Raw genomic sequence first — 23,726 nt, forward strand, 5'->3', positions numbered from 1 at the left:
CAAGCTTGCTCAAGAGAGCATGTCCCACTACCCACAGAATGTGCCCAAGGCCAGGAGGGGATGCCGTGGGCTGAGGAGGGTGTCAGGTGAGGAGGAAGAGAGACTCATGCAAAAGTGGCGTTTTTTATTTTCCTTCCTGGGCCAGCTGCAGCTTCCAACCAACTGACAAAACCTTGAAGCACTGGGGAAGGAGCAGGCACAAGGGTGGGTCTGGGGACACCCTCTGGGCTCCAGGGCCCAGGGCTAACCTGAGAGGTGGGGGGCTGCAGGAGGCTGGGGTGGAGCACACCCCGAGCAGTGAGAGCAAATCTCAGTGGCTATGTGTACTCAGAGCTCAGCTGGGGACAAGGTGGGAGAGAAGAAACCAGCCTTGTGACTCAGCTGCTCAGGAGATAGGGACCAGGTACTGATCCCAGACTCCAGACAGGACCCAGAGCAAACAGGTCTATATTGAAGATTCTGCACACCTGGTTCTAGGGTGGAGGACACCTTTAAGGGCTTAAATAAATGGGCAGGGGGTGAGGGATGTAGCAAGAACAGAGGGTGACTGTCCAGCCAGCAGGCCCTGGCCTCCGGCGCCCTGAAGTGGTGCTGAGACCACACTGCCACCCACGTGGCCTGCGAGACTCCCCAGCTGGGGAAGGGGAGGGAAGGTCTCAAGGCCAGCTAGTCTCTGAGCAGACAGACAGAAGACAGGTGGGAGGCGGGGCTTAGCGCAGGTCCTCCTCATCGCCCTGGATGGTCTTCTTGATACGCAGCAGCATGGTGGTGAGCCACTGGTCCAGCCGCGAGATGGAGTCGTACTCCTTCACCTGCGGGTGCCGCGGGTGAGACAGCCTCTGCCCCAGCCCAGCCCTGCAGCCCAGGGGCTCTTCCAGATGTGCTCCTGTCATCTCTCGTCTCCGAGAAGGAGGGTGGGGGACCAGCCCTGCCTGCCCACCCACTTCCCTGGGCCACCTCTCTGGGGTCGATGGATCAGAGGGGGTTGGCTTAAATTCCTGGGAGCACCTAGGGAACAGAGGCGTGGCACACGCCACCCCGAAAACCAAAGTTGGACCAGACAGAGGTGGACACAAGTGAGTTCCAGAATTTTAGAGCAGAGTAAGGAAAGAGAGCTATTCACGTGGGCAGGTCCACTGGGGAGAGGGGGCTGGCCCCCGGGGATCCCTCTCCCCCACTAGAGGCTCCTCCCTCCCGGGCCACCTCAAGTGCCTGGTGTGAGACAGCCCCCACTGCTCCCCTGGGAGACTCCCAGGGGTGCAAAGACCTCGGCTTTGTGAGCAGACAGTTGTGGGTCTGTACCCCGAGGGGCCAAGGCTGAGTCCCCTTCCCTCCTTGGCCTCAGGGCTGCCACTTACAAAAGAGGCAAAGCTCCCACACCTCTAGGAGAGACTCGTGAGGATGCTGGGGTGAGTGACTGAGGAAAGAAATTCCAGCCAGGGCCCAGGGGCCAGAGACCAAAAAGGAGAAATCTGGGGCAGTGTGTTGAGGAGGGCAGTCTGCCCTGGGGACCGTCCCCTGGAGGGACCTGGCATCCCTACTGCTACTCACCGACTCTGTGTAGCTGTCCACATTCTGTTCCTCATGAGCTTCTAACAACTTCTGCAAACAAATGGCAGGCAGGGGTGAGGGGCAAGGCTGGCTGGGGCCTGGCCTGGGAAGGGGTCTGACCCTGAGAGGGGCTCCAACGCCACGGACAGGAAAGGGGCCTGTCTCAGCCCTGCCCATCTACTCAGCAGACACGGCCCTCTCCCAGGGCACCCTCCTGGCGGAACGCAGGGTGTGTGCGCGCATGTGTCAACACCCAGCCCCTAGCCTGCTCCAGCCATCCCTGGCTCAGCAGTCTTCTTCTCATCTAGGGACTGGAGACCCAACTGGCAGGAGGAAGAAAACCAAACACAAACGCTTGGAAAAGCACTGGACAGATCCTGGTGATTATCCTACCTGGAGCACAAGCATCCAGGTCCTGTCCTCAGGAGCCCCTCACCCTGACTACCCAACACCCTGCTCTGCTGAGGGGTCCGGCAGGGGGACCTGAGTCCAGCACTCACCTTCATCAGCTTGCACTCCCGGGAATCAGAGAAGGCTGGGAACAGCTCCTCGTACCTCTGGACAGCAAGCTGGGCAGTGGGAGAGGGAGGAACAGGGCAAGCCAATGAAGAGATCCAATGGACACTGCCTGGTGGGGAAGGGACCTGGGGACTGCTAGCAGCCCCACGTCTGCTCTGTGTACTTCTCCCCCAGCCTCTGGTGTCACCAGGCTCTGTGCCTAACACTATTTGATGGAGCTGAGCTCAGTGCCAGCCTGGGTGCAGAGATGGTGGCAGGGACGGGGTGGGCTTTGCAGGCGCGTGCCTGGGGTGCCACCTGTGCCTGGGAAGGGGCAAATGATAACGTCCTATATGGAGGCCTGGCTGGCACTCCCCACGTTAACCTTCACAAGGACCTGGCAGGGCAAAATGATGGCAAGCCCATTTTCAAAGTGGGAAAACACCCAGAGGGGGCACAGGGCCAGTGGAGTGGAGCTGTGGTCACAGGCCTACAAAACCCAAGCTCACAGGCTGGAGTGAGCTGGGTGGTAGAAGGCCTGCCGCATAGGTTCAAGGCCCTGGGTTCCAACCTGAGCACCACAAGAGAACCCTGCACTGGCAGCCACTTTGCTGGGGCCCATGAGGGAGCAGAGCTCGCTAGGGAGGCGGGGGAGCAAAGCAGCTCAGCCAGAGACAGCGGTGTCCCAGGCCCGGCAGAGGCCCGTGGTCTGCCTGGGGAACGCCAGCTGGTCAGAATCCAGTCCCCACTTCCAGCTCCTTCCCGTGGGCTGGCCCCTCCCCCAGCACTGCCTCCTCTTGCCAAGAAGTCCTGAAAACAGGCGGGCAGGACGCAGGCTATGGCTACCTTCATGCCATCAGGAAGCAAGCACACTGCAGGGCAGGGCTGCAGCTCACTGGCCAGGAGGCCTCAACAAGGAACCCTCTCAGCCCGGCATCTGCACTGGCAAAAGGGGGTGACAGCATCGCTGCCCTTAAGGGATGCAGAAAGGATCTGAGAAGTGCACCCACAAAAGAAAAATCCCAGCACTGGGTGAGCCAAGTGTTAGGAACCTACGGTGACAACAGGATGGAGCGGCCTCAGTGACAGCTAGTGTCTCCCATGCAAAGTCCAATGGGCAGGGGACAGATGGAAGAAGGAGCACACCCCTCTCCCTCTGGTAGCAAGAGGTGACCTGACCTGGTGACAGACACATGGGGTCCAGTGGCCACCACCTGGTTGGTATGGGAAGTCCCAGGCAGGCCCTCCAGCTCTGGCTCACCTTGGCATTGAGCATGTCGATGCAGAAGTGGCAGAGGGCCGCCTTGAAGAAGTAGTCCTTGGCGCTGTACTTGAGAAGGGGGCTGTCCATGGCGTTGGTTCCTACCTGGGGTCGTGTGGAGGAGCCCAGTGAGCTCAGGACAGGCAACTCAGGGGACAGATTCTCTGCCAGGATCTGAGGGCTGGCTGAGAGCTGGGTCCAGCCCTGGGTGAGGCCCTGTTACCTGAAGACCCCAAGGGTAGCAAGCCAGGGACTGGCCCAGGGTAGTCAGTAACTGGAACATGAGTGACCAGGACTAGGATGTGATAAGGACAGGGTTTGGGACGGGTGGAAGCCAGGTGTCCATGGGCCTCCCAGGGGCTCAGGACAGTGAGGCGGCGGCACCTGTCAGGCTCCACAGGAGGCTGGCACCCAGTGGGCAGAGGGGTGGCAACTGCTGGAAGATGAGAGGCAGTGCCTGTCCCTCTTTCCCCAGAGGCCAGGTGCCTGCCTTTCTCTTGGCTACAGTCCAGCCCTCCTCATACAGCAGAGGGGGGACCATGTGACATTCCCTGAATCCCACTGCAGAGAAGGGACTCTGATCTGCCACCCATGGCCATTCTCCTCCCTCCTCGACTGGTTGTGTGGAGGCTGCCTTGCTCTGGAGCCTACAGGCAGCTCCTGTGTGGGGGTGGAAGGGCACCCCTGGAGAGAGGTGACACCACATGGGGCCTATGTGGGCAGAGAAAGCCATTAGCCGGGTGAATACTAGGTGAAGGCCACAGGAGGCAGGCAGGTGGAGACGGCAGAAGCAGGGAGGACGATGCTGAGCGCAGGACACTGGTTTGGCACTTCTGAGGGGCATACTGCCCTGAGCAGATGGTGAGGCCCGGCCCTGTCCCCACCTGTTCATAGATGTCGATGGCCTTCTGATACTGCTCCAGCTGGGCGGCGTAGCCAGCCACCTTCAGCAGACACTTGTTGGCTGAGCTGCAGGGGAGAGAGGCATGAGGAAAGGGGGCGGCGGGCCCTGCATCTGAGATGCGGGCAGGTGGGAGGATACCTGTTGGACTCCTCGCCTTTGTAGTAGTCGGCGGACTGCTCGTAGTGGGCGATGGCCTGGGGAGATATGAGTGGGCGTGGACTGGAGGGCGGGCTGGCCTCGGTGCCAGTCACCCTCAGTCGCGCCCTGCCCGGTCTTGGCACACCCTTTCCCAGCTCTGCCGGCACCAGAGGATTCTCCTGGAGGGGGAGAAGCCGGGCTCCCGGCAGTCAGCCTGGTGGGGCCAATGTCACTCACCTTCTCGATGTCCACCAGCTCCGTCTCATAGATCTCAGCAATGGAAATGTGGTGCTTGGCTGCGATGGTGAATCGGCCCTGGGAGGGCATGGGAAACAGCCACTGTGACCAAAGACTTCGTGTGCCCCACCCCCTATCAGCCGAGATGCCTCCACTCCTGCCCCTCAGCCATGCCAGGAGAGAAGCACGAGAGAAGGCTAACGCCTAGTGGCCCAGTGGGAATGCAGTGTGGCCAGTGACCTAGGCAAGTCCCTCCAGTGTCCTGGCCTGTTTTCACCCTAACTGTGAGGCACTGATGGATGGCGATACCCCAAAGGTGATGCAAGAGGGCAGATGCTGGTCCAGAGGGGCAGAAGGACCTGCAGTCACCAGGTGGAAGGCTTTGGGGAATACAGGACCAAGGGCTCAAGAGTTCCCCTGCCCAGGGGCCCCTGACTGTGTGGCCATGGAGCCAGCCCGTACCACAGGCAAGCACCCTGCCCTTCCACCTCCTCTGGGCATGCCCAGAGCTACCCAAGGGAGCCTCAAGTTCCAAGACACTAGGCTCCCTCCCGCTTGCCTCTGCCCCGTGTCCAGGGTCCTGTCCTCTCACACTGCACAGGGAGCCTCATCCAAGGCTACCCCCTGTGCCAAGCTGGAAAGGACGAGGTCCTGTGCCCAGCTAGACTTAGTCTGGGGTCTCAAAGGCTCCTGTTTGTAGCCCCATGTCTCTGGGCAAGAGGCCACTCCTGCGTTTCCACATTCCTTGACTGTCAGACGGAGATGACAACAGCTGACCTCGATGGGCTGCTGCTGTGGGGAAGAGCTGACCACTTGCAGTGTCTGCTTCAACAAATGGCCACTGCTGTGACTGTTGAACTACTGCAGTCACTGCAGCCTTGCCCTGTGTTCCTGCCTGAGGTAGAGTCTGATCAGACAGGGGTGGCCTGTGACGGAGTAAAAGGTTGACAGGAGTCAGGGCAAATCTGGGTCCATCACCTGGCTCCCTGCCAAGGCCCTGGGCTGCATTCCTGGGGCGGCTGAGCCTTCTCTGGGCTCCGCTTCTCCCTCTGGGCTGCCAGGAGTTGCTACTCGAACAGGACACTGGGAACAACGCCAGGCCAGGGGAAGGTGCTGGACGCACAAAGGCCAATAACCAGAACTCCCAACACCAAACCCATGACAACCCAAAGGATAGAGCAGGACAGGAAGGAGGCGCTGCCAGGCTCCTGGAGCCCAGGCCAGTCCAGCTCAGGTGACCAAATTCTCCAGGGCTCCCACTGCCCTACCTGGTGTTGCAGTAGAACAAGGGACATGCGGGGTGCTAAGGGAGGAGAGGGGAGGCTGGGACAACCAGTGACCCTTACCATGTCTGTGTAGATCTCGATAGCTCTCATCAAACAGTTAATGGCCTCTGGGAAAGAAAAAGGAAGTGCAGAGGAGAAATGAGAGCGTGAAGTCACAGCAGCAGATCCCAAGGAGAGGCAGTGACAGGCTGGTGAGAGCAGCAGGTGCTCAGCGCTGCCAGGGCTCTGGGCGCACTCAGGGCTCGGGAGGAGAGGGAATGAACCAATCTGCTCTGCACACTGTGATTTGCTGGGCTGTCAAGATTCCACCAGCTTCCTAGCAGCACTAGGGCAGGGCACAGCTGGAGCTGACAACCGGACTCCCAAGGGTGTGCTGAGCCAGACGCGCTAAGGCCCTGCTCAGAGCTGCTCCCAAGGGGAAGGTGGGGCTGGAGGCCCGACATCTGAGGTCATCTTGAAGTGGCAGGGAAACCTGGATCCCACCTGGGTTCCGCTACTCCTGCTGCAGGAGACTAAGCACAATCTGCCCCCTATGCCAGTCTCGCCTGGATCTCTGGCACAGGAGACCAGATGCTGGGAATGTCGGGGCAAGGTGGACTTGCCAACACCCTTCTCTCCACCCCTCGGGAGGCAGGACACCATCCTCTGCTCTCAGGGTCCTCGACCTGGCTCACCACCACAGGCTCCTCACGCTGCAGGTTTTGCCAAAAAACCCAAACATGCCAAGATGGCACTGAGAGGAGGAACCCAGCTACCTTTGTTGTACTATCTCTCGCAAGATTTTAAATTTGGGAAAGGCTTTTTCTTTTCCTTTTTTTTTTTTTTTTTTTTTAAACAAGTTATTTGGAGGAGAGAGAAGCATGAGTGGGAGGCATTTTCTAGCAGATAGAAATGAGCTCTCGGGGTGGGTGTTTTTTTTAAACACCAATTTAATGCATCTCAAGAGAGGGACTCTGGGGGAGGGAGGACAAGGGAGGCAGAGGGCCTGGGCAGACCACAGGTCAATCACAGCTCTCGTCCCCACCCAGTTGGCTGGGCGAGTGACCTCAGCTCACCTGGGTGAGGATGCTACTGGAAAGCACCAGGCCTGGTGTCTGCTTCCGAGGGACTGCTTGCTGATCTGGGAGCTGCCTGAACAGAGACCCTGAGCCTGGGTGCTCTGTGGCTGAGCTCTCAGGAGGTCTACAAACACCCTTCCATGTACATATGGTAAAAGTAGTGTCTGTGTGCTACTCTGGGAATCTGTAGGTTCTGTCCAACTCTGAAAGGCCTCCAGGGACCCAAAGAAGATTCAGAGAATGTTCACCATTCAGCAAGGTTTGGAGATTGACAGCTGGAAGACCAGAGCATGGAAAGATAAGATGACAACAAAACAGTAGCCTGAAAAGTGCTACTTCACATCCACTCGCAATTTTGTAACCAAGCAGGTCTGGAAGCAAGGCTGAGCTAGCAGCCGGCAAGCAGAGAGGCAACAGCCTCCACCCTGGCCCGGCTGTGAGCTGGCTCCCTCTGCTGGTAGAGCGCCAGGGAGCTCAACCGGGCCCCTGCAGGCAAAGGCTGCTCCTCAGTGAGAACAGCAGCTGTCTCCAGGCCTGCGGGCCTGGGCTCCAGTCAGCAGGCAGTGGCCCCTGCAGTGGCAGCGGGGGAAGAACATGGGTTCATGGAGCTAAGTCCCCTCTGTGCCAGCTCCTTGATCTGGGAACAGCTATCCTGGAAAGCGGCAGGCTGCCAGATGACACCCTGGTCTGCTCCTGAACAAGCTTCTAACACTCCAACACTGGGTTTATCTCAGGTCATCAGGCCTCAGCATGCCCCTGGACAGGAGGAGCAGGCCCGGCTCCCTGGTTGGCCCCACTCCTCCTCTGCCCACTCGCAGACTAGAAAGGGGCTTTAGGGGACCTGCCCCTCAGGGAGAGCGTAGGCCCAGGCCACGCTGCCCCCTCCGCTACAGCTGCTCCCACCGGGCACAGAGCCAGCGAGCTCTGCCTCTCCCTGATCACACCCAGGCCTCAGCCCACCTCCTCCTCCTCCTCACAGAACAGGCACAAGTCACAGAGGGGAACAAGGAAGTGGATGGGCTAAAAGGTGCCAGGTGTCTGGTATACGGCAGACACCCAGTAAATGGCAGCAGGTGTTGGGGAGGGGGCGGACAAATGAGGGCTGGGGCGCTTCCCTGCCCCAGGGACACTCACACCGTGGACACTTCTGCCCACCATTGAGCAGGCCAGGGAAGGGGACTTCCTGGCCCAAGTGCACACAAAGCAGCAGCCAGCTGTCAGGAGGCTCTGAGGAACCACTGACAACAAGTGCAGCCTCTCCAGCACCCCAAGGGCAGGAGGCCCCCCCTGTGGAGGGAAAGCACACTGCAGGGAGCCCAAATCCCAAGTGCAGGCCTCAGGCACAGCAGCTGCTCTGGGATCCTCGGGAGTGGCAGGATGAGGCTGGCCAGTCAGGCAAGGACACTGGGCTAGGGAAGATCCTTGCTAGGAGAATTCAGGCAGGCAGGGCCCCGAGGGCTACCCCTTACAGGATGGGTATGACTCAGGCCCGGGGCCATGCAGCACAGTATCTGTGCTTTAACAGAGGAGGAAATGGAGGCTCCAAAGAGTAAGGGACTTGCCTGAGGTCACTGGATTCTCCCAGAGAGACCATGCGCCTCCTCCCCTGTGAGCCCCATGCAGCTGCCACACCCATCCCTGTGAGCCCTGACTGCCCAGACACAAAGCAGCTGTCACCCCCATGCAAATGTGCCCTCCTCCCCTCACCACAGCCTGACTGGAGCTGCAACTGGGGAGGGCATCTGGAGGAGGCGGGGTGGCTGCCGTCCCTCCCTGATGCCCCTCAACGTCCCTTCCAAGCCTGCGTCCCCACCTTAGCTCCCAAGCTGCATCCTAGTGCACTTTCCCACTGGTCTGGCTCCTCGGCGGCCACCTTCCCTGCCTTCTATGGCCAAGGGTGAGCCACACCTGGGCAAGGCCCATACCCTGCGTGCTCAGATCAGGCAAGGCTGCGACCACAGCATGAGGCACATGCACACATCAGGCAGCCTGGCAGCTGCCACCCCAGAAACAAGTCCTTCCAGTCACTCCGGATGGGGCAGCAGCTGAGCGTCACAGATGCTAAGGCAGCATCTCCAGGTCGACTGGTTCCCCAGGGAGCAGAAGGGACAGCTGGGGGAGTGTTCTGAGAAGGACGCCGAGACTCCCAGGCTGATTCAAGCTGAAAACAAACCCAGCGTCACCCTGGGTCACTGAGTCACCCATGAGTTCTGCTGTGTGCTCCTCTCCTGTCCCTGTCAAGCCCAAACCTCAAATGTAACCACTTAAGCCAACCTCTGTGAGACACCAGCTAGAAAGGAGAGACTGGTCAGTCTGGGAACACAGGAAAGCTTCCTGTTCTACACAACCAAGAAGAAAGCAAAGCCTGCACTGGGAATCGTCCCCACTCTGACACCGGCATGCAGCAGCAACCCCCAGCGGCGGTGTGCAAAGCAGCACTGGAGGGGCCCCGGAGACAGGGACCAGCTCTGCAGCAACCACCCTCTCCTGCAAGGGCAGCCCTTCATTCTGAGATCACATCTAAAAATACATGTTCACCTACTCCCCATTCTCCTGAGAAGATACTGACACTAGATGGTCATTTAAAAAGAAAATATCTCTACTTGCTAAAACGGAAAGTTGGCACACAAATTAAGAGAAAGGCAAAACTCCTGGGAGTGGGGATCCATGGCTCGTGTCAGAGACCTGCTCGCCATGTGTAAGCTCTGGGTTGGATCGGGCACCATGTGCATGGTGCGCGCGCACACACACACACACACACACACAGAGCAAAATTCCTGCCCCACAAAATCCCAAAGCCTGCTACGCCCCATGGGCTGTGCCTCTGCTGCAGGACAGACCCTGGGGGAACACAACTGTTTCTCACTCCCAATCAGCCCTGAGGAGGCTTCTGTCCCCACACAGGCTCTCATGCGAAGGAGCCTGTTCTCTGGCAATTCCAGCGAGGCTCGGTTCTCTCTGACTTTCCCCCCGGGCCCAGGGAAGCCAGGTTAGGATAATTTCCGCTCCTTTTTCGGCAGCAACTCCTACCTGGCTAGTCTGGGGCGCCCCCGCTCCGTTCTGCATGTTAATTCTGACAACGGAACAGCTTTGCTTCTCTCCCTGGCAGGCGGTGGGTCTGAAATCTAACTCCCACTCCCAAATGCTTGCAGGCTTGGGGAGGGGAGTGACAGGCGGCACATCACAGGGGAGGGGATGCAGGGACCTGGAGCAGGACACAGTGCCAGTCCAAGGAGGGCCAATTCTGAAGTTATGGCTGGCTTTGCCTCCAGCCTATCCCATGTCAGTCAGTGGAAAAAACAGAGCGGCACAGACACCTGAGGACTGGGGGAGAGTGCTCGCTGCCCTGGGCAGCCAGCCATGTGGCCGCAGAGGCCCTCACCTTGGGGGTCAGCTTTCTTGAAGGCGTTGCCGGCATCCACGAAGCAGGTGGCTGCGTCGTGCTTGCTCTGGAGCTGCAGATGCAGCTGGGCAGCCTGGCAGAAAGCGTTCCCAGCAGCTGGAACAGATGACAAGAATGGTCCTGGCCTCAGTGGGGCTGCAGAGACACTGCCCCGACGAGGGCCGCGCTCTCTAGAAGGTGAAGAAGAGAGCCCCAGACAGGCCAGGCAGCTGAGGCCAGGCTGCAGGTCTCCTGAGCTCTGCGAGGCTCCTGGTGGTCCACCTGCAGTCTCTGAGGGAGACGGGAAGCTGACTCAAGGGACAACACAGCCCCAGACACAGCAAGAGCCAGGTTGTTGGCCCAGCTCAAATCCCACCCTCCTCATCTCAGCCTCTGCGGCCATCTCCAGGGCCACCACTTCTACAGTTCCAAAAAGTCAGGTGGAGCTCAGGGACGCATAGGACATAAAAGCAAGGTGAGGAGGCGCCAGGGACTCCTGGCCTTGGCATGCTCCTGGGGAGCCTCAACCCGCCCCAGAAGGCAAGGTGGAGCTAAGTTATGGGCAGCCTGGAGGGAGGAGTTCTGGGAAGAAGGGGCAAGTGAAATCAAGCTAAGTAACACCTCCACCTGTTCCCCTTTCCCAGTCCTATTTCCTTGCCCCCCAACTCCCTGAAGCTCCTCCTAATTCCCCAAGCCCTGGACTCTGCCCACATTCTCTGGCCTCCTGTAGTCACTGCAGTCTCTGGTGGGACAGAGCACTACACTCATTGTGAGGCAAATAGCCAGGGACCCAGGGTCCGCCCCCTCCAGGGGCTCCACATCCAGAAAGGGAGACAGGACGTGGACAGTAAGGGTTCAAGTACAAACAGAAAAGTGCCTGTGCCCGAGGCCCAGTCTCCTGGCCCTCGGCCACTGTTCACAGGCTCCTGACTGACGTGGGAGGCATTAGGATCTCTCCCACTCCTCGAAGTTTCCTTCCCTGCACGCTTCTCCAGCTGACTGCAGAATCTTAGAATTCCTGAGGTTGAGGTGGCCAGGCCCATCCTCTAAATGGGACACAAGCCTTCTAGGGCTTTACTCTGTGATTCTGTTATCATTACCATTATTTTTTCCCCCAGTACCAGGCATTGAACCCAGGGTGCTCTATCACTGAGCCACATCCCAGCCCTTTTCATATTTTATTTTGAGACAGGGTCTCACAGAGTTGCTTAGGGTCTCACTAAGTTGCTGAGGCAGCCTTGAAACTGGAATTCTCCTGCCTTGGTCTCCTGAGTGACTGGGATTACAGGCGTGCACCACTGTGCCCAGCTCATTATTATTTTCTTTTCCTTTTTTTTTGGTACCTGAGATTGAACTCAGGGGTACTTAACCACTAAGTCACATCCCCAGCCCTTTTAATTTTTTTTTTTTTTATTGTTAGACAGTGTCTCACCGAGTTGCTTAGGGCCTTACTAAGTTACTAAGGCTGACCTTGAACTTGCGATCCTCCTGCTTCAGCCTCCCAAGGTGCTGGGATTACAGGGCTATGTCACCATGCCTGTCTTCATTATTATTTTTAAGAGCTCCAAATCTGAGTCCTAAATTTTAATATAAAAGGGCTCACAGCAGGGAAAATGGATTGGACTTCTGTTTGAATCACTGGGGAGGTGGCAACCAATTTTAGGAGAAAAGTAACATGTATGTGAGTAAAAAATAGGCTTTCCTTCTCTTAGGGTCCTTTACGAATCTGGGAGGATAAACACACGCAGCATCTTGTGAAAGCTGAGAAAAAACTCTTCTAATTTTTTGGGAAACCAGCAAATAGCATTCTCAGAACATGGTGATGATCGAGTTCACCCTGCACCCCTGCACCCCACCCCCATGGCTCCATCCATGGGTTGACTTCCTCCATGTCTAGAAAGTTCCTCCCTGAGTTCCAAAACTCTCTGGCCTGATTTCCTTGATCTGGTGTTGCTGACACTAGAAGTATTAAGGCCTCAGGGCCTCCTCCCCAGGGACATGCACCCCCCAAACACACCGTCACCTCAGTGCCCTCGAGGACCACCCTGCCCCCCTGCCTGCTTTTTCTCCCTAGGACAGTTCCCCATCAGTGGGTGAAGCCCCTGTGCTGCACCAGAGGAGCCCTAGCTTCTGAACCCTGGTTCTGCTGGTTAGCAGTCGGGGCACCATGGGCAAGGGTGAGCCAAGCCTTGGTCTCAGTCTGCAAAATGGGGATATTAATGGAACCCTTTGTGGGTTGCTGGGATGATTTAATTAAGTTGTGTGCAATGGCTACTTCATAGAGCGCTCAATAAATGGTAGCTATGATTAATGTTATTAGAGTCACCAGTACACACCCTCAGCCCAGAGGCAGGACTCTGAAGGATGCAAAAGGGACCTGTTTCCAGAAAACCTGAAATTCTAGGGGAACTCCTTCAAAGAGCTCATTCAAGTTGGTCTACCAGGATTCAATGATCTACTCATATCTATCCCTTCCATCCTTGTCTGTCACCGTCCTCCCACCTTAACCTAAGGTGCAAAATATCTCACTGGACTCAGGCCAGTGGGCTCCCAATGTCAGAGAGGGAGCCACAAGCCAACCTCCCGCCCCAGACTGCAGGATTGGGAGCTGAGCTCCGCAGAGACCACGTACCACTCCAGTTTTTGGCCATTTTGAACATGTTTGCTGCTCTGGCGTAGATTTCGCATGCTTCCTCTATTTTGGATGAGCCTCTGGGGAAAAAGAAAAAGGAAAAAAGATAAGACCACCATCTAGTATGTTAGCAAAGAGAAAGCAGACATTCTGCCCCAGTGACAGTGGACATGTGTTCCCACTCTCACCCCGATTTCCCTGTTAAGCCACCACCCCCTGTCCTCCTGAGTCTGTGGCTTCCACCCCTGCACACAAAGGCACAATCTGCACAGCACAATACCTATTGGCATGCTTCCTGGAGAGGACTGGGTGGGTGCTCCTGGGGAGAGTGGGCCTTCCTGACCTCCCCATGCCCCCAGCCTCTAATGGCCTCTTTCACTTCCTGCATGCGTGTGGGGGGTGACCAATGGGTTCCGGGCACTCTGCAGATGCCTTTTCTCCAAAGACTGCGAAGCATTCTGGGGGGCTGACCCCACTGGAGGTGCTTGCTGCTTCCTGGATGCCTTGATCCTGTGCCTAGCACTTGGCCACTGTTCCCCAAAGACCTCGCCACCCTAGGGGTGCGTCACTGTCAATTCAGAACTGGCTGTATGCAGTATATAGAGCATACAAAGAAATATTATTTTAAGATGTAAACATAAAACCTTCCCATTTGAGTTAAAAAAAAACAGGATGAGAAGAACAGAAACATACATGTTTATACAAACAATATTTCTGAACAAATAGACAAAGCCTGTGCAGAGCCTGCAACACAGGGCCTGCTGGGGGTGGGGGCAGGCTTATTCACTGTGCACCCTCATTTGTACTAATTTTTTTTAACCATCTGCATGTTTTATCTATTCAAGAAAAAAATGTTTAGTATTAGGATTTATATTTGACACTGTAGTCCAGCAATGAATTACATCTCTGGCAATTTATCCTAAGAGATGAATCACAAAAGATACAAGAATATTCAGCATAGCATTATTTAAAACACAAAACAATCCTCAAAAAGTTCACCGTGCAATAGAACAGGCCTGGGAGAGATACACTTTTTTCCCCTTCTTTCTTTTTTTTTTGGTGGTGCTGGGGATGAAGCCAGGGCTTGTACATGCTATAGGCAAGTGCTTTATCACTGAACTCAACTCTAGCCCAGGTGTATATTTTAAAAAATAAAAACAAAGGATCGCTCTTTGGGCAGCTTCTCTGGCTTCTCGACCTTCATGTGGCACATATGAAGTCCTTCTGACTGGGGGGGGGGTCCTTCAGTAGAAGAAAACCCATGCCCTCGGGAGTCCCACCAAGCAGACTTCAAATTCTTCCCACGCTCAACACAGCAGTGTTTAAAAGCCAGGCAAGTCACCCTCCCACCCCACCCTTCAGCCGTGCCCAGTGGCCCAACAGCGGCCCTGAAAGCCTGCCAACGCAAGCCACGGCTTCCTGGTGCACTATGGGTGCAGGGTGCGACCTGCCTGCCGCTCTGAACTGCTGAGGTTGACACACAGCCACAGGTCCAGGGGCCTGCAGGGGGATTTTGAACCACTGGATTTTGGAATTCAGATGACTGGGCAAGTTTGGAAGGAAAAAGTGATACTGACCCCTGTTGTCAGCCCACAAACCACCCCAGGAGGGAATGTGCTGGCAGGGACCAGAACGCTGGCCTCCTGGATCCAAATCACACCAGGAAAGGTTCTTCCCCAGATGAAGTCTACCATCTGCTGTCCCCAGGAAGGAGCTGTACACACAAGCTCCTCCCACGTGCACATCTGGCCACACAAACCCCGGGGCCTCTCTGCATCTCCCCAGCCTCGCTTCAGCAGGCCAGTGGGATTACTTTAGAACCCACTCCTGGCTGTGGAGAGGTGAGCATTCTCAAGTTTCTGGTGGTGGAGAATTCAGAAGGGTCCCTTAAACCTGGCTGCAAAATGTCTCAGGAGGACCTTCTCTAGAAAGATCTTTTACTCTGGGGATGGAACCCAGCGCCTCACACATGCCAGGTCCTCGCCTTCTGAGCAACACCCCCGCCCTCTGGAATGGTCTCTAAAAGGGACATGTTCACAAACCTTAATCAAGGTCTGCGCCCAACAGACCCCCAGCTCATCCTTCCTTCTTTGTGGGCACCACTAAGACCTACCTAGGCAGCTCCAGATGTTGTCAAAAAGCTTAGCCTCCCGGCAGAGCAGAAATGGCTCCTTCTACTGAGAGAACCAAAGCTGGTAAGCAACAATGAATAGAGCCATCGCCAGCTGGGTTCGCTCCGCTGAATGGGACAGAGCGGATCCCAGGCACAAAGCCAGTCAGCTGCCTGGACTGCAATTCTCTGACCCCAGACTAAGCCAGGCCAAGCCTGTGCTGGGTCGGCAATTTTGACTGGGGGGTGGGAAAGCCCGAGGGACTAATGCCAGCTCAGGCCTGAGGCCTGCCTCCTCCTTCCTCTGAATACCATGGGTCTGGCTGCTGCTGTAGTGGGTGACAATGGATTGCCTGCTGGAGTCTCATCCTCTTCTTTTGGAGATGGGAGGAAAGTCCCCAAAGCAGGAGAGTGATTTGCATAGTTAAATTGGCAAATTCTGAAGAAGACATTCATGTGCAAATTTCTCTACCTGGGGGACAAATATCTGGCACTTTATTATGTACCAGGCACTAAAGATGAAAAGTAACAAAGGAGAAGGGCCTGGCCCTCGATGACAGGGACCCACAAGCCACCTCACAATGACTGCACACTCAGGGGCTGGGGGAGGACATGAGACTGGGGCTGGGACCTCAGGGATTCAGGAGCCATCATGTCGAGGGACAAGCACTCCAGGCACATGCAAAGGCCCTGAGACAGACACACATGTCAAGCTGGAGAAGAGAAGCGGGCCAGGATGGCCGCAGTGCAGGCAGTGGCAGGAGCAAGGCTGGTGAGGCAGGCGGAGATTCTGGGCTGGAGGCGGGACAGGGCTTCAGAGAGAGCGACAAGGCAGCAGTCCCGGCCCCATGCTCACGCAAGCTGTCCCTCTGCATGGCTCACTCCAGGCCTCCTACCCCATGTGGGGAGGGCTCATGCCACCCACCTAAGGGTGGCCTCCTGACTAAAAGTGCATGAGATCCAGAGCAGCTCTCTGGGCTCCTCCTGAAGGGTCTAGGTGGCAGCGCATGTGACAGCTGATAGTCCCTCCCCCACTGGCCTCCTCCAAGCTGCCTCTGCTGCACTCTTCCCGTCCCACGTCCCACGGCTCTGAGCCACTGGGAATACAGGGAACTGGTTTGGGCCAGCCTGGTGCAGGGCTGTCTATAATTACCACTCAGGCTTTCTCTCTCCCCGCTCCGAAAGCGGAGGAAGCAGTCTCAGGTCTCTCAGGCATAGCCACCAACCTCCAGCAACTGCCATATGGAGAGGTGAGCACTGCCAGGAAAGCACAGATGCCTGGCAGGACCCGGCCAGGGGGTTCTGCAGGGCAATTTCAGTCTCCTCCCTCCTTCCTCCACCCCCTGGGCACTTCCTGGCTCCCTGAAACATGCCACCGCCTACCCCCACCTACAGTTCCCCACAGACCCTGAAATGCTGGGCAGATGGAGGAACTCCTCCATTTTAGGTCTGAGTCTCTCTCCCTCCTTCCCCTGAGCAGCAGCCACAGACCCCAGCCCAGCGCTCCCCTCAGCCTGAAGGCCCGCTGCCCTGACATCCAGTCAGCTCCCTCAGGAGGAAGAAGGGAACTGAGGACCTGCCGCTGCCCTTACGTGCATCAAAGCACAAGCTCTCGATATGCTGCTCATCTCCACAGTGGCCAGCACTGGGCACTGACTGCCCCAGGACCCTGCCTGAAGGGGTACATCAAAGCTGTGAGCCCTGTGTCACAGGAGCGTAAGGGACCCAGCCAAGCTGACATTGCAGGGACTTGCAGGGCTTGGAAAGGGGCCTTGGGGTCCTAGGGATCCTGTCCTGCCCTGAGTTCACTCACGTCGAAGAGTCTTCTAGAAAATGAGGAGGGTAGAATAGGGTCTTGCCTGCCCTTGCAGTCCTCCTAGATGAGGCAGCCTCACCACCCCAGCTTCCCTCCTCTGACACGTGGACCTTGCTCTCTGCTCCAGCTGTGCCAAGCTAGGCTAGGGAGGACTCATTAAGCCAGACGCCTGCAGAGTCCACCAGAGCAGTTCAACAGGCAGAAGGGACATGAGCGAAAGAAAAGGCATGGGTGCTCCCTTGAGCCTTGCTTCTCTCCTGGCTGCACCCAGAGGCCTCTCTGCCTCCACCACCTGCAAACACTGACCATCCACTGCCTCCCACTCTGCAGTGCCTTCCTGGATGGGCTCCGGGCTCCGGTAGCTCTGCCTCCTACTCTCCACACTGCTTGGCCAGGTCCAGGGAGCAATGGCCACCGCCTGAGGCAGCACATGCTATCTGCTCATCTTGAAGTCACCTCTGGACCCTCTCACGTCATGCCAGTAATGGAAGGGCAAGGGGCAGAAAGAGAATGACTTAGGAGCATAGTGACCTGGGGAGGAAAATTTCAGGCACTTTGCTAAGTGTGTGGCCCTCAAGCCTCGGTCTCTTTAGCTGTAGGTGGGGGGGGGGGGCAGGGAATGAACCTGATTGGGGAGTCGTCTCTAAGGAGTGTAGACCGCCTATCTTCAACACCTGGCACAGAGCACAGCAGGAAGCAGGGGCTCAAGTGGCCACCCCTGGAGGAGGAGGAGGAGACCCACTCAAAGGGGTGTCAGCATTCCAGAAATGGGAACTCCGGAGTCACCTGTGGTACTGGAAGAACCACTGAGGGTAGTCAGATAGGTCTGGGCTCAAAAGCCAGCTCACCGCTTGCAGCCTTGGTTTCCTCATCTGTCACTGAGATGAGTCTACTGCCCGAAGGCTGCTGGAAGCATGAGCTGTCTCACAGCACCATCAGAGTGCCCATCACACCACAGGTGCCCCGTGAATGACAGCATCACTCTCATCAGGCCCCACTGACAGCACAAATCAGTGACGTTTACTGACTTTAGGGTCTCAGCATGGGCTGCATCTCCTCTGCTCTGTGTTAGTTGAATGTCGCCCTCCTTCTGTTTCCAGAGTCCTGGGTCTCCCATCAGCCTGCGCCTGCCTCACGATGTGGACAGTATCAGCCCTGCATCCACTGATTCAACCAACTGTGGATCGAAAATATTTTTAAAAAACTGCATCTATACTGAACATATAAAGACTCAGTCCTTGTTATTCTTCCCTAAACATGCTACATAACAAGTACTTCTGCAGTGCTTACATGTATCAGGTATCCTAAGCAACCTGTAGATTACACAAATATCATGACTTTCTACAAGAGGGACTGGCGCCTGGGCAGATTTCAGTATCTGCTAGCAGATGAGTAGTGTTCTTGGAACCAATCCCATGGGGATGCGGCAGATCAGTGTGCCTCTCTGAGGGTCCACTGCCCTCTAGTCAGCTCAGAGGCAGGGACCACAGCTGCTGCTTGACCTGGCAATAGGACTGTTTCTTTTAGTGCCCCCCTCTGCTCCCAGCGGGCCCACACTGCACCACAGCCCCAGGGTGACTACTTCGCTTCCTCAAAAGATGTCCATAAAGCCCCTTGACTCTCTGCCCTGGCTCAAGCAGGAGCAGTACGGAAACCTCTGTATGACTGGCAGCAAAATCCCATCCGCCGAGAAAGCCAGGAACAATTGGATTCCCCAGAAACCCTGCCTGCCCTCGGAAAAGAAACCACGCTGGGCCTGGGCAGGAGGAGCCAAGTTTTCAGATGTGGATCTTGGCAGCCGGCACAGTGATTCACCATGGCACCCACTGGATAGGACACCAGGGGCTTCTGCAGGTGGGAAGGGATCTGGAAACAAAGCTGGAGACTCATGCCTATGCCAACTCAGCTGAGACCCCCGCGGGCCCTGCTCAGGGACACCCATCCTGACCCTGGCAGCAATTCTTTGCTTACAAAAGTCAGCCTTCTAGGGCTCCTGATGTCCACAGGAGATTCAAACAGGAACTGACTTGTCAACATCTGATCTTTAGGAACATGCTGTTTGATACAGAACACTGACACCGTATTTCAACTCCTTCTCCAGTGCCTCCGGCTCAACCTCACTGACAATATCTAATAAGAACAGTCCTCCTGAGCACTTGACAAGCACTGCTGGGCCCAGCAGGGTCTCACTGTGCTCCCTGGGACAACCCCAGGACGTAGGCATCACTCTGGTTTTCATTTCACAGGTAAGAAAACCCCGTATACATGTTGATATTCAAGAGGAAAGGAGTCTTTATTTTGGATTTGGGGTGGGAAAGTGGCAGGGAGACCTTAGGGCTGAGGAGCCACAGGGAACAGAACTGCTGTTCAGAACCTGTACAATCCCAAAAGAGCTCCGCAGGGAAGTCTCTGGACCCACTGGGAGCAGAGCAGGAAGAAGGGAAGGGGGAATGTGCTTCTCCCTCACCTTTTCCTGCCATCTTACTGTGCTTCCAGAGTTTTTGCTAACTTTTCACCCCCTACTGCCCCCTATTGCCCAGGGAAGGTACGGAAACATCTCTGGTCTAACTGCCTTCAATGGCTGCTGGTACATCAAAGGCCCCTAAAGTCTGATGGTGCAGAAATAATGAAGAGCAAAGACAGTGGTCTAAGCACCAAGAGCGACCCACAAACATCCCAGGGGAGGTTCATCATCCATGCCCACTTGACACAAGCAGAGGCCTCTTCTTTTGGGAAGTTGTCATCAAAGAGGTTCCCAAGAACTGGGGTTGTGGCTCAGTGGTAGAGTGCTTGCCTAGCATGTGTGAGGCACTGGGTTTGAGTCTCAGCACTTCATATAAACAAACAAACAAATATCCATTGACAACAAAAAAATTAAAAAAAAAAAAAAAGTGTTCCCAAAAGGGGAGGGAGAAGCACCAGAGATGAGCTGAGCCCCAGCCCCCCTAGTCCAAGCCTCGAGTGAAGGCCAGCTGGGAAATGTTTAACCAGGGCGAGCCCAGCTCCAGGGGAGGAGGCATCAGGAGTGGATCCCGCCCATAAAGTGGGTTCTCTTGAGCTGACCTCTGGACATGCTCCCCGCTCCCAGACACCGGCTCCAAGTGGGCCCTGCTCACTTCCTGGCCAGCAGGTTCTCAACTCCTGGAGTTGCGAGGGACCAGAGGAGCCCACCTACTTTCTTGCAAATATCTGGAGAGAACTGCCACAGAGAGGCAGTCGGGGGTGACAGAAAACCAAGCCATATACTTTGCAGACATCCTTCCTAAACGTAGTGCCCAGAAATGGACGCAAGCCTCCAGGAGACACTACTCTTGCAGCACAGCGGAGTGGCTAAGCAAGGAGGCTTTGGAACCAGGCGGGCCTGGGTCTGGGCGCTGCCTCTCCCACTTACTGCCGTGCTAGGCAAATAAATCAACTTCTTGAAGCCCCTTGATCCACCCCACAAGGGTTCTGTGAGGAATAAATAAGGGTAAGTGCCAGCCCCCAGCCAGACTCAGAGGCAGAGTGAGCACTTCGCAAATATTGTCTTCTAGTTCCACTGTCACTGCAGCAGCCTCCAGCTGCCATTCTCCCCCACACCAGCTGCCGCAGCCCTTCTACAGGACAAACGGGAAGCCTTCAGAACTGGCCCCATTAAAATCCTGTGCTCCCCAGCACCTCACCAAGCCCAGGCCCCTGCTTACAGGTCACATCTGTGCAGTCTCACCTCACTTCCCCCGGCTGCCCCTTCTGACCTGATGCTCCACCATGGCGCTCCCTGCACTAACTCTTCATAAGACACGCTCCACTCCTCTAGGCCTTTCCGCAAGCTGCGTCCACTGCCTGGAGTGCTGCTCCCTATCAGAGTGCACCCCTAGAACTCCTGTTCAGCACCCCACACCCAGATGGAGGCCTCTCCTCTAAGAAGCCATTCCTGGTCCCTCTGGGTCTCGACACCTACCATCATTCTGGGTACATCCTTCCCTCACATTAGACCTTTGCTTACATCCTTGCTGAGTTGCTGAGGATGGCCTCAAACAGGTGAGCCTCCTGTCTCAGCCTCCTGAGTCACTAGGATTACAGGTGTGAGCCATTGTGCCTGGCTAAAACGCACTCTCTGCTGCCTAGAACACCCTCCAAGCACCTGTTCCCTTTGCATGTCACCAGCTCCTTAGGACCCAAATCACTCCTGAGAGCTCCCTCCAATTCACATAGCTTCCTCTCAGCTTGGGAACTTCACATAAACGTCATAACCTGGTTTTTCCTTACATATGACAAGGTGGTTTCACCAATACTTGACAAGCATAAATCTTGCCTTGCCCACCAGGTGGCAAGTGTCTCAGGGGCTAAAGGTGCTCCCTGCAAAAATGGCTTAACTGTACACTAATGTTTGGGCTAAAAGGACCAGAATTCAATAATCACCAGGAAAAATACTGCTGAAAACTGAGCTCTGGGCCCCACCCCCAAACACTGCACCTGAACTCCTCCCTTTGTGAAGCAGGAAGACACACACATACACACACCCTCTCTCACCTCGCAGCCTCTAAAATACAACATTTCTCACGTCATCAACACAACCCATCTGACCTGGATGTTTCTCTACGTCAGGCAATTCACCCAATTCTTCAAGTTCTCTTGCTAAACATCATCCAACCTCAAATAATGAGGACTGGCTCCAGCTCCTCTCCTTTCTTAGCAGAGGCCAGGCTCCTAACAGTCTCCTCCTACCCCCAGGCTCTCCTCCCAGCCCTCTCCCGTCTTCCTGCAGCGGCCTTCCCCAGACTCTGCATCTCTGGGGTTCCTGACTCTGTGCCCCACCCCAGCACAGTCGTCCCTCTCCGCCAGCCCACCACTCTGTCCAGTCCTCCTCTCGGTCTCAACAGCTTCCCACAGCCCCGTTCAGGACGCCCCTCCGCATGTTCCTCCCCCATCCTCCAGCTCTATTCCCCCTCCTCTGGCGCAGCCACAGCCTCTTCCTGCAGCCCCACTAAGGCCTCTTCAAGTGAAGCCCTCGAGGCAGCGCCCTCTCCCCATTCTTCTCCAGGTCCACTCCCTCCCGTCTCCCAGCCCTTCTAGGCCTTTCCCACTGTGGTCCCCATCAGCCCCTCCAAATCTGTTGCCTTCTGGCTGGTGACATTTTCAGGGTCCTCACCACATGTCAGGTTCAGTTCTAAGCACTTCACACAAATGTGATACTCAAACAAACTTTTGTAGTTGATTTTACCAGTGATCCCTTTATCAGGGAAATTGGCTTATCTAAGATTTATCTAAGGTCCCGAAGGAAGTGGCAGAGGCACATTTCACACCTGGGTTTTTGATGCTCCTAAGCTACCAACATTCCTCAAGGGGTTGACTTTTATGAGCTGGCAGGAACTTTATGTACCGCATCTGCCTCCTCCCAGGTGTCAGTTCTATCTCCCAGACCTATCAGGCCTTATTCTGAAGCATGCCACGGTCACCCCTCCTGACTCCCCAGGCTTAGGGCTCACACAGCAGGCCTCTGACCACTGCCTCCTCCTCCCTCTCACCCTTTTACTCCTCCATTAGGTGGGCATCATCATTCCCCACCGGCAGTCTCCTGCTCCTAGCCCAGGCCTCCTCACTCAACTCGGCCATCTGGGTCTTCTGCTCAGACCTCCTTAAACTAATCACAATTTACCAGGGTCCCACTCACCACGGCCACCTGCACACACCCAGACATGGGCATATTGCTCCCAGGATGACCTAATGCTGATCCCCTCTGCCTGGTGTCAGATTTCTTGAGTCCTCACCCCATCACCCAAAATCCACACAAATTCACTGCGACAGGCTCTGGGAAAGTCGATCCCTCGAGCAGGTGTCCAGCTCCCAAAGGCCTCTGAACCCAGCTGCTCTCCGTCTCCGCGGCAGGTCCCCTTCAAGGGCTAGGTCGTATTTCCTTGGCTCAGTTCTCCTCTGGCGCCCTGGCCGGTCTTCAGCCCGAGTCCTCTTCCCCACCTCAAGATGATGTCTTCTCGGCCTGTGCGTCTCTTCCACCATCTCAGACTTCCTCCTCGAACCGTGTTGCCACGGCCCGGGTCCCTCAGTCAGTCCCCTCTGTCGCTTTAGACCACGTCACCACGCAGAAGCCCCTCTGACCCTTGGCACCTGCCCCGCCACCTCAGACCTGCAGCCCTTCGCCTTCTCAGCCTAGGTCCAGGCCCACCCCTGGCCCTCAGGGTTCTTACCCAAAGAGACCGGAGAAGAAGGACTGCGAGTTCTTCACTTTGCGCTCCGCCTCGGCCAACAGCGCCATGGCCTCCGCTTCCTTCCCGGAGTTATCCATGATAGCCACGAAGGTTCTCAGCAAACCGCCGGACCTGGGCCGTGGGAAGAGTCGGCCACCGCGGATCCCCGGTACACAGGCCGGAGAGCTTAGCGGGCTGCGTTGACGTCGCACCGGCGCCTGCCGCCTGTGGCCTGGAATCACGTGACTCGTATCCGCCAACCAGCAGTCTGGTAACGCGGCGCGCGCCCCGCCGGCCACACCCCCGCCAGTTGCCGCACGACGCCCCATGACTCACGACATCCAATCGGCTTCCTGAGACCTCAAAGCTTGCGCGTATACCCGCGTGCGGCACCCCTGCTAGCTTCCCAGCGCTTGGCCGACACCGTCACGTGACATTGCACACGCCAATCGTAGCCCTAACTGCTTAAGGCCCGCCCCCAAAGCGCTAGTGTTGATCCTCCTCCACCAATCGGCAGGAGCCCTCAGCTCGATCCGCCCCTCCCTGCGGAACCTGAGCGCTAGTCAGGTGACCGCTGGTGCCCACGTGACAGCTCTTGGCCCACTCTGGGTTTTGACAGTTCTTTGCGCAGTTTAGTCCTTTCTCCGCGCTTTATATCACGTCATTCT

General features: G+C 56.3%; 1 protein-coding gene across 1 annotated transcript; it reads right to left on the reverse strand.

Moving 5' to 3' along the window:
• Positions 1–109: 109 nt before the first annotated feature.
• On the reverse strand, positions 110–23,402 carry Napa (NSF attachment protein alpha). Its single transcript, XM_047527340.1, has 11 exons — positions 23,059–23,402; positions 12,948–13,027; positions 10,316–10,432; positions 5,936–5,982; positions 4,590–4,667; positions 4,353–4,408; positions 4,195–4,279; positions 3,311–3,415; positions 2,052–2,120; positions 1,552–1,602; positions 110–812 (listed from the first exon to the last, which is right to left on the reverse strand). The coding sequence occupies exons 1-11, from the start codon at positions 23,385–23,387 to the stop codon at positions 711–713; spliced, it is 1,119 nt and encodes a 372-aa protein (XP_047383296.1). The 5' UTR covers positions 23,388–23,402; the 3' UTR covers positions 110–710.
• Between the last annotated feature and the right edge of the window lie 324 nt (positions 23,403–23,726).

Source organism: Sciurus carolinensis, chromosome 16, assembly GCF_902686445.1.
Source record: "Sciurus carolinensis chromosome 16, mSciCar1.2, whole genome shotgun sequence".
Classification (NCBI taxonomy): Eukaryota; Metazoa; Chordata; class Mammalia; order Rodentia; family Sciuridae; genus Sciurus; species Sciurus carolinensis.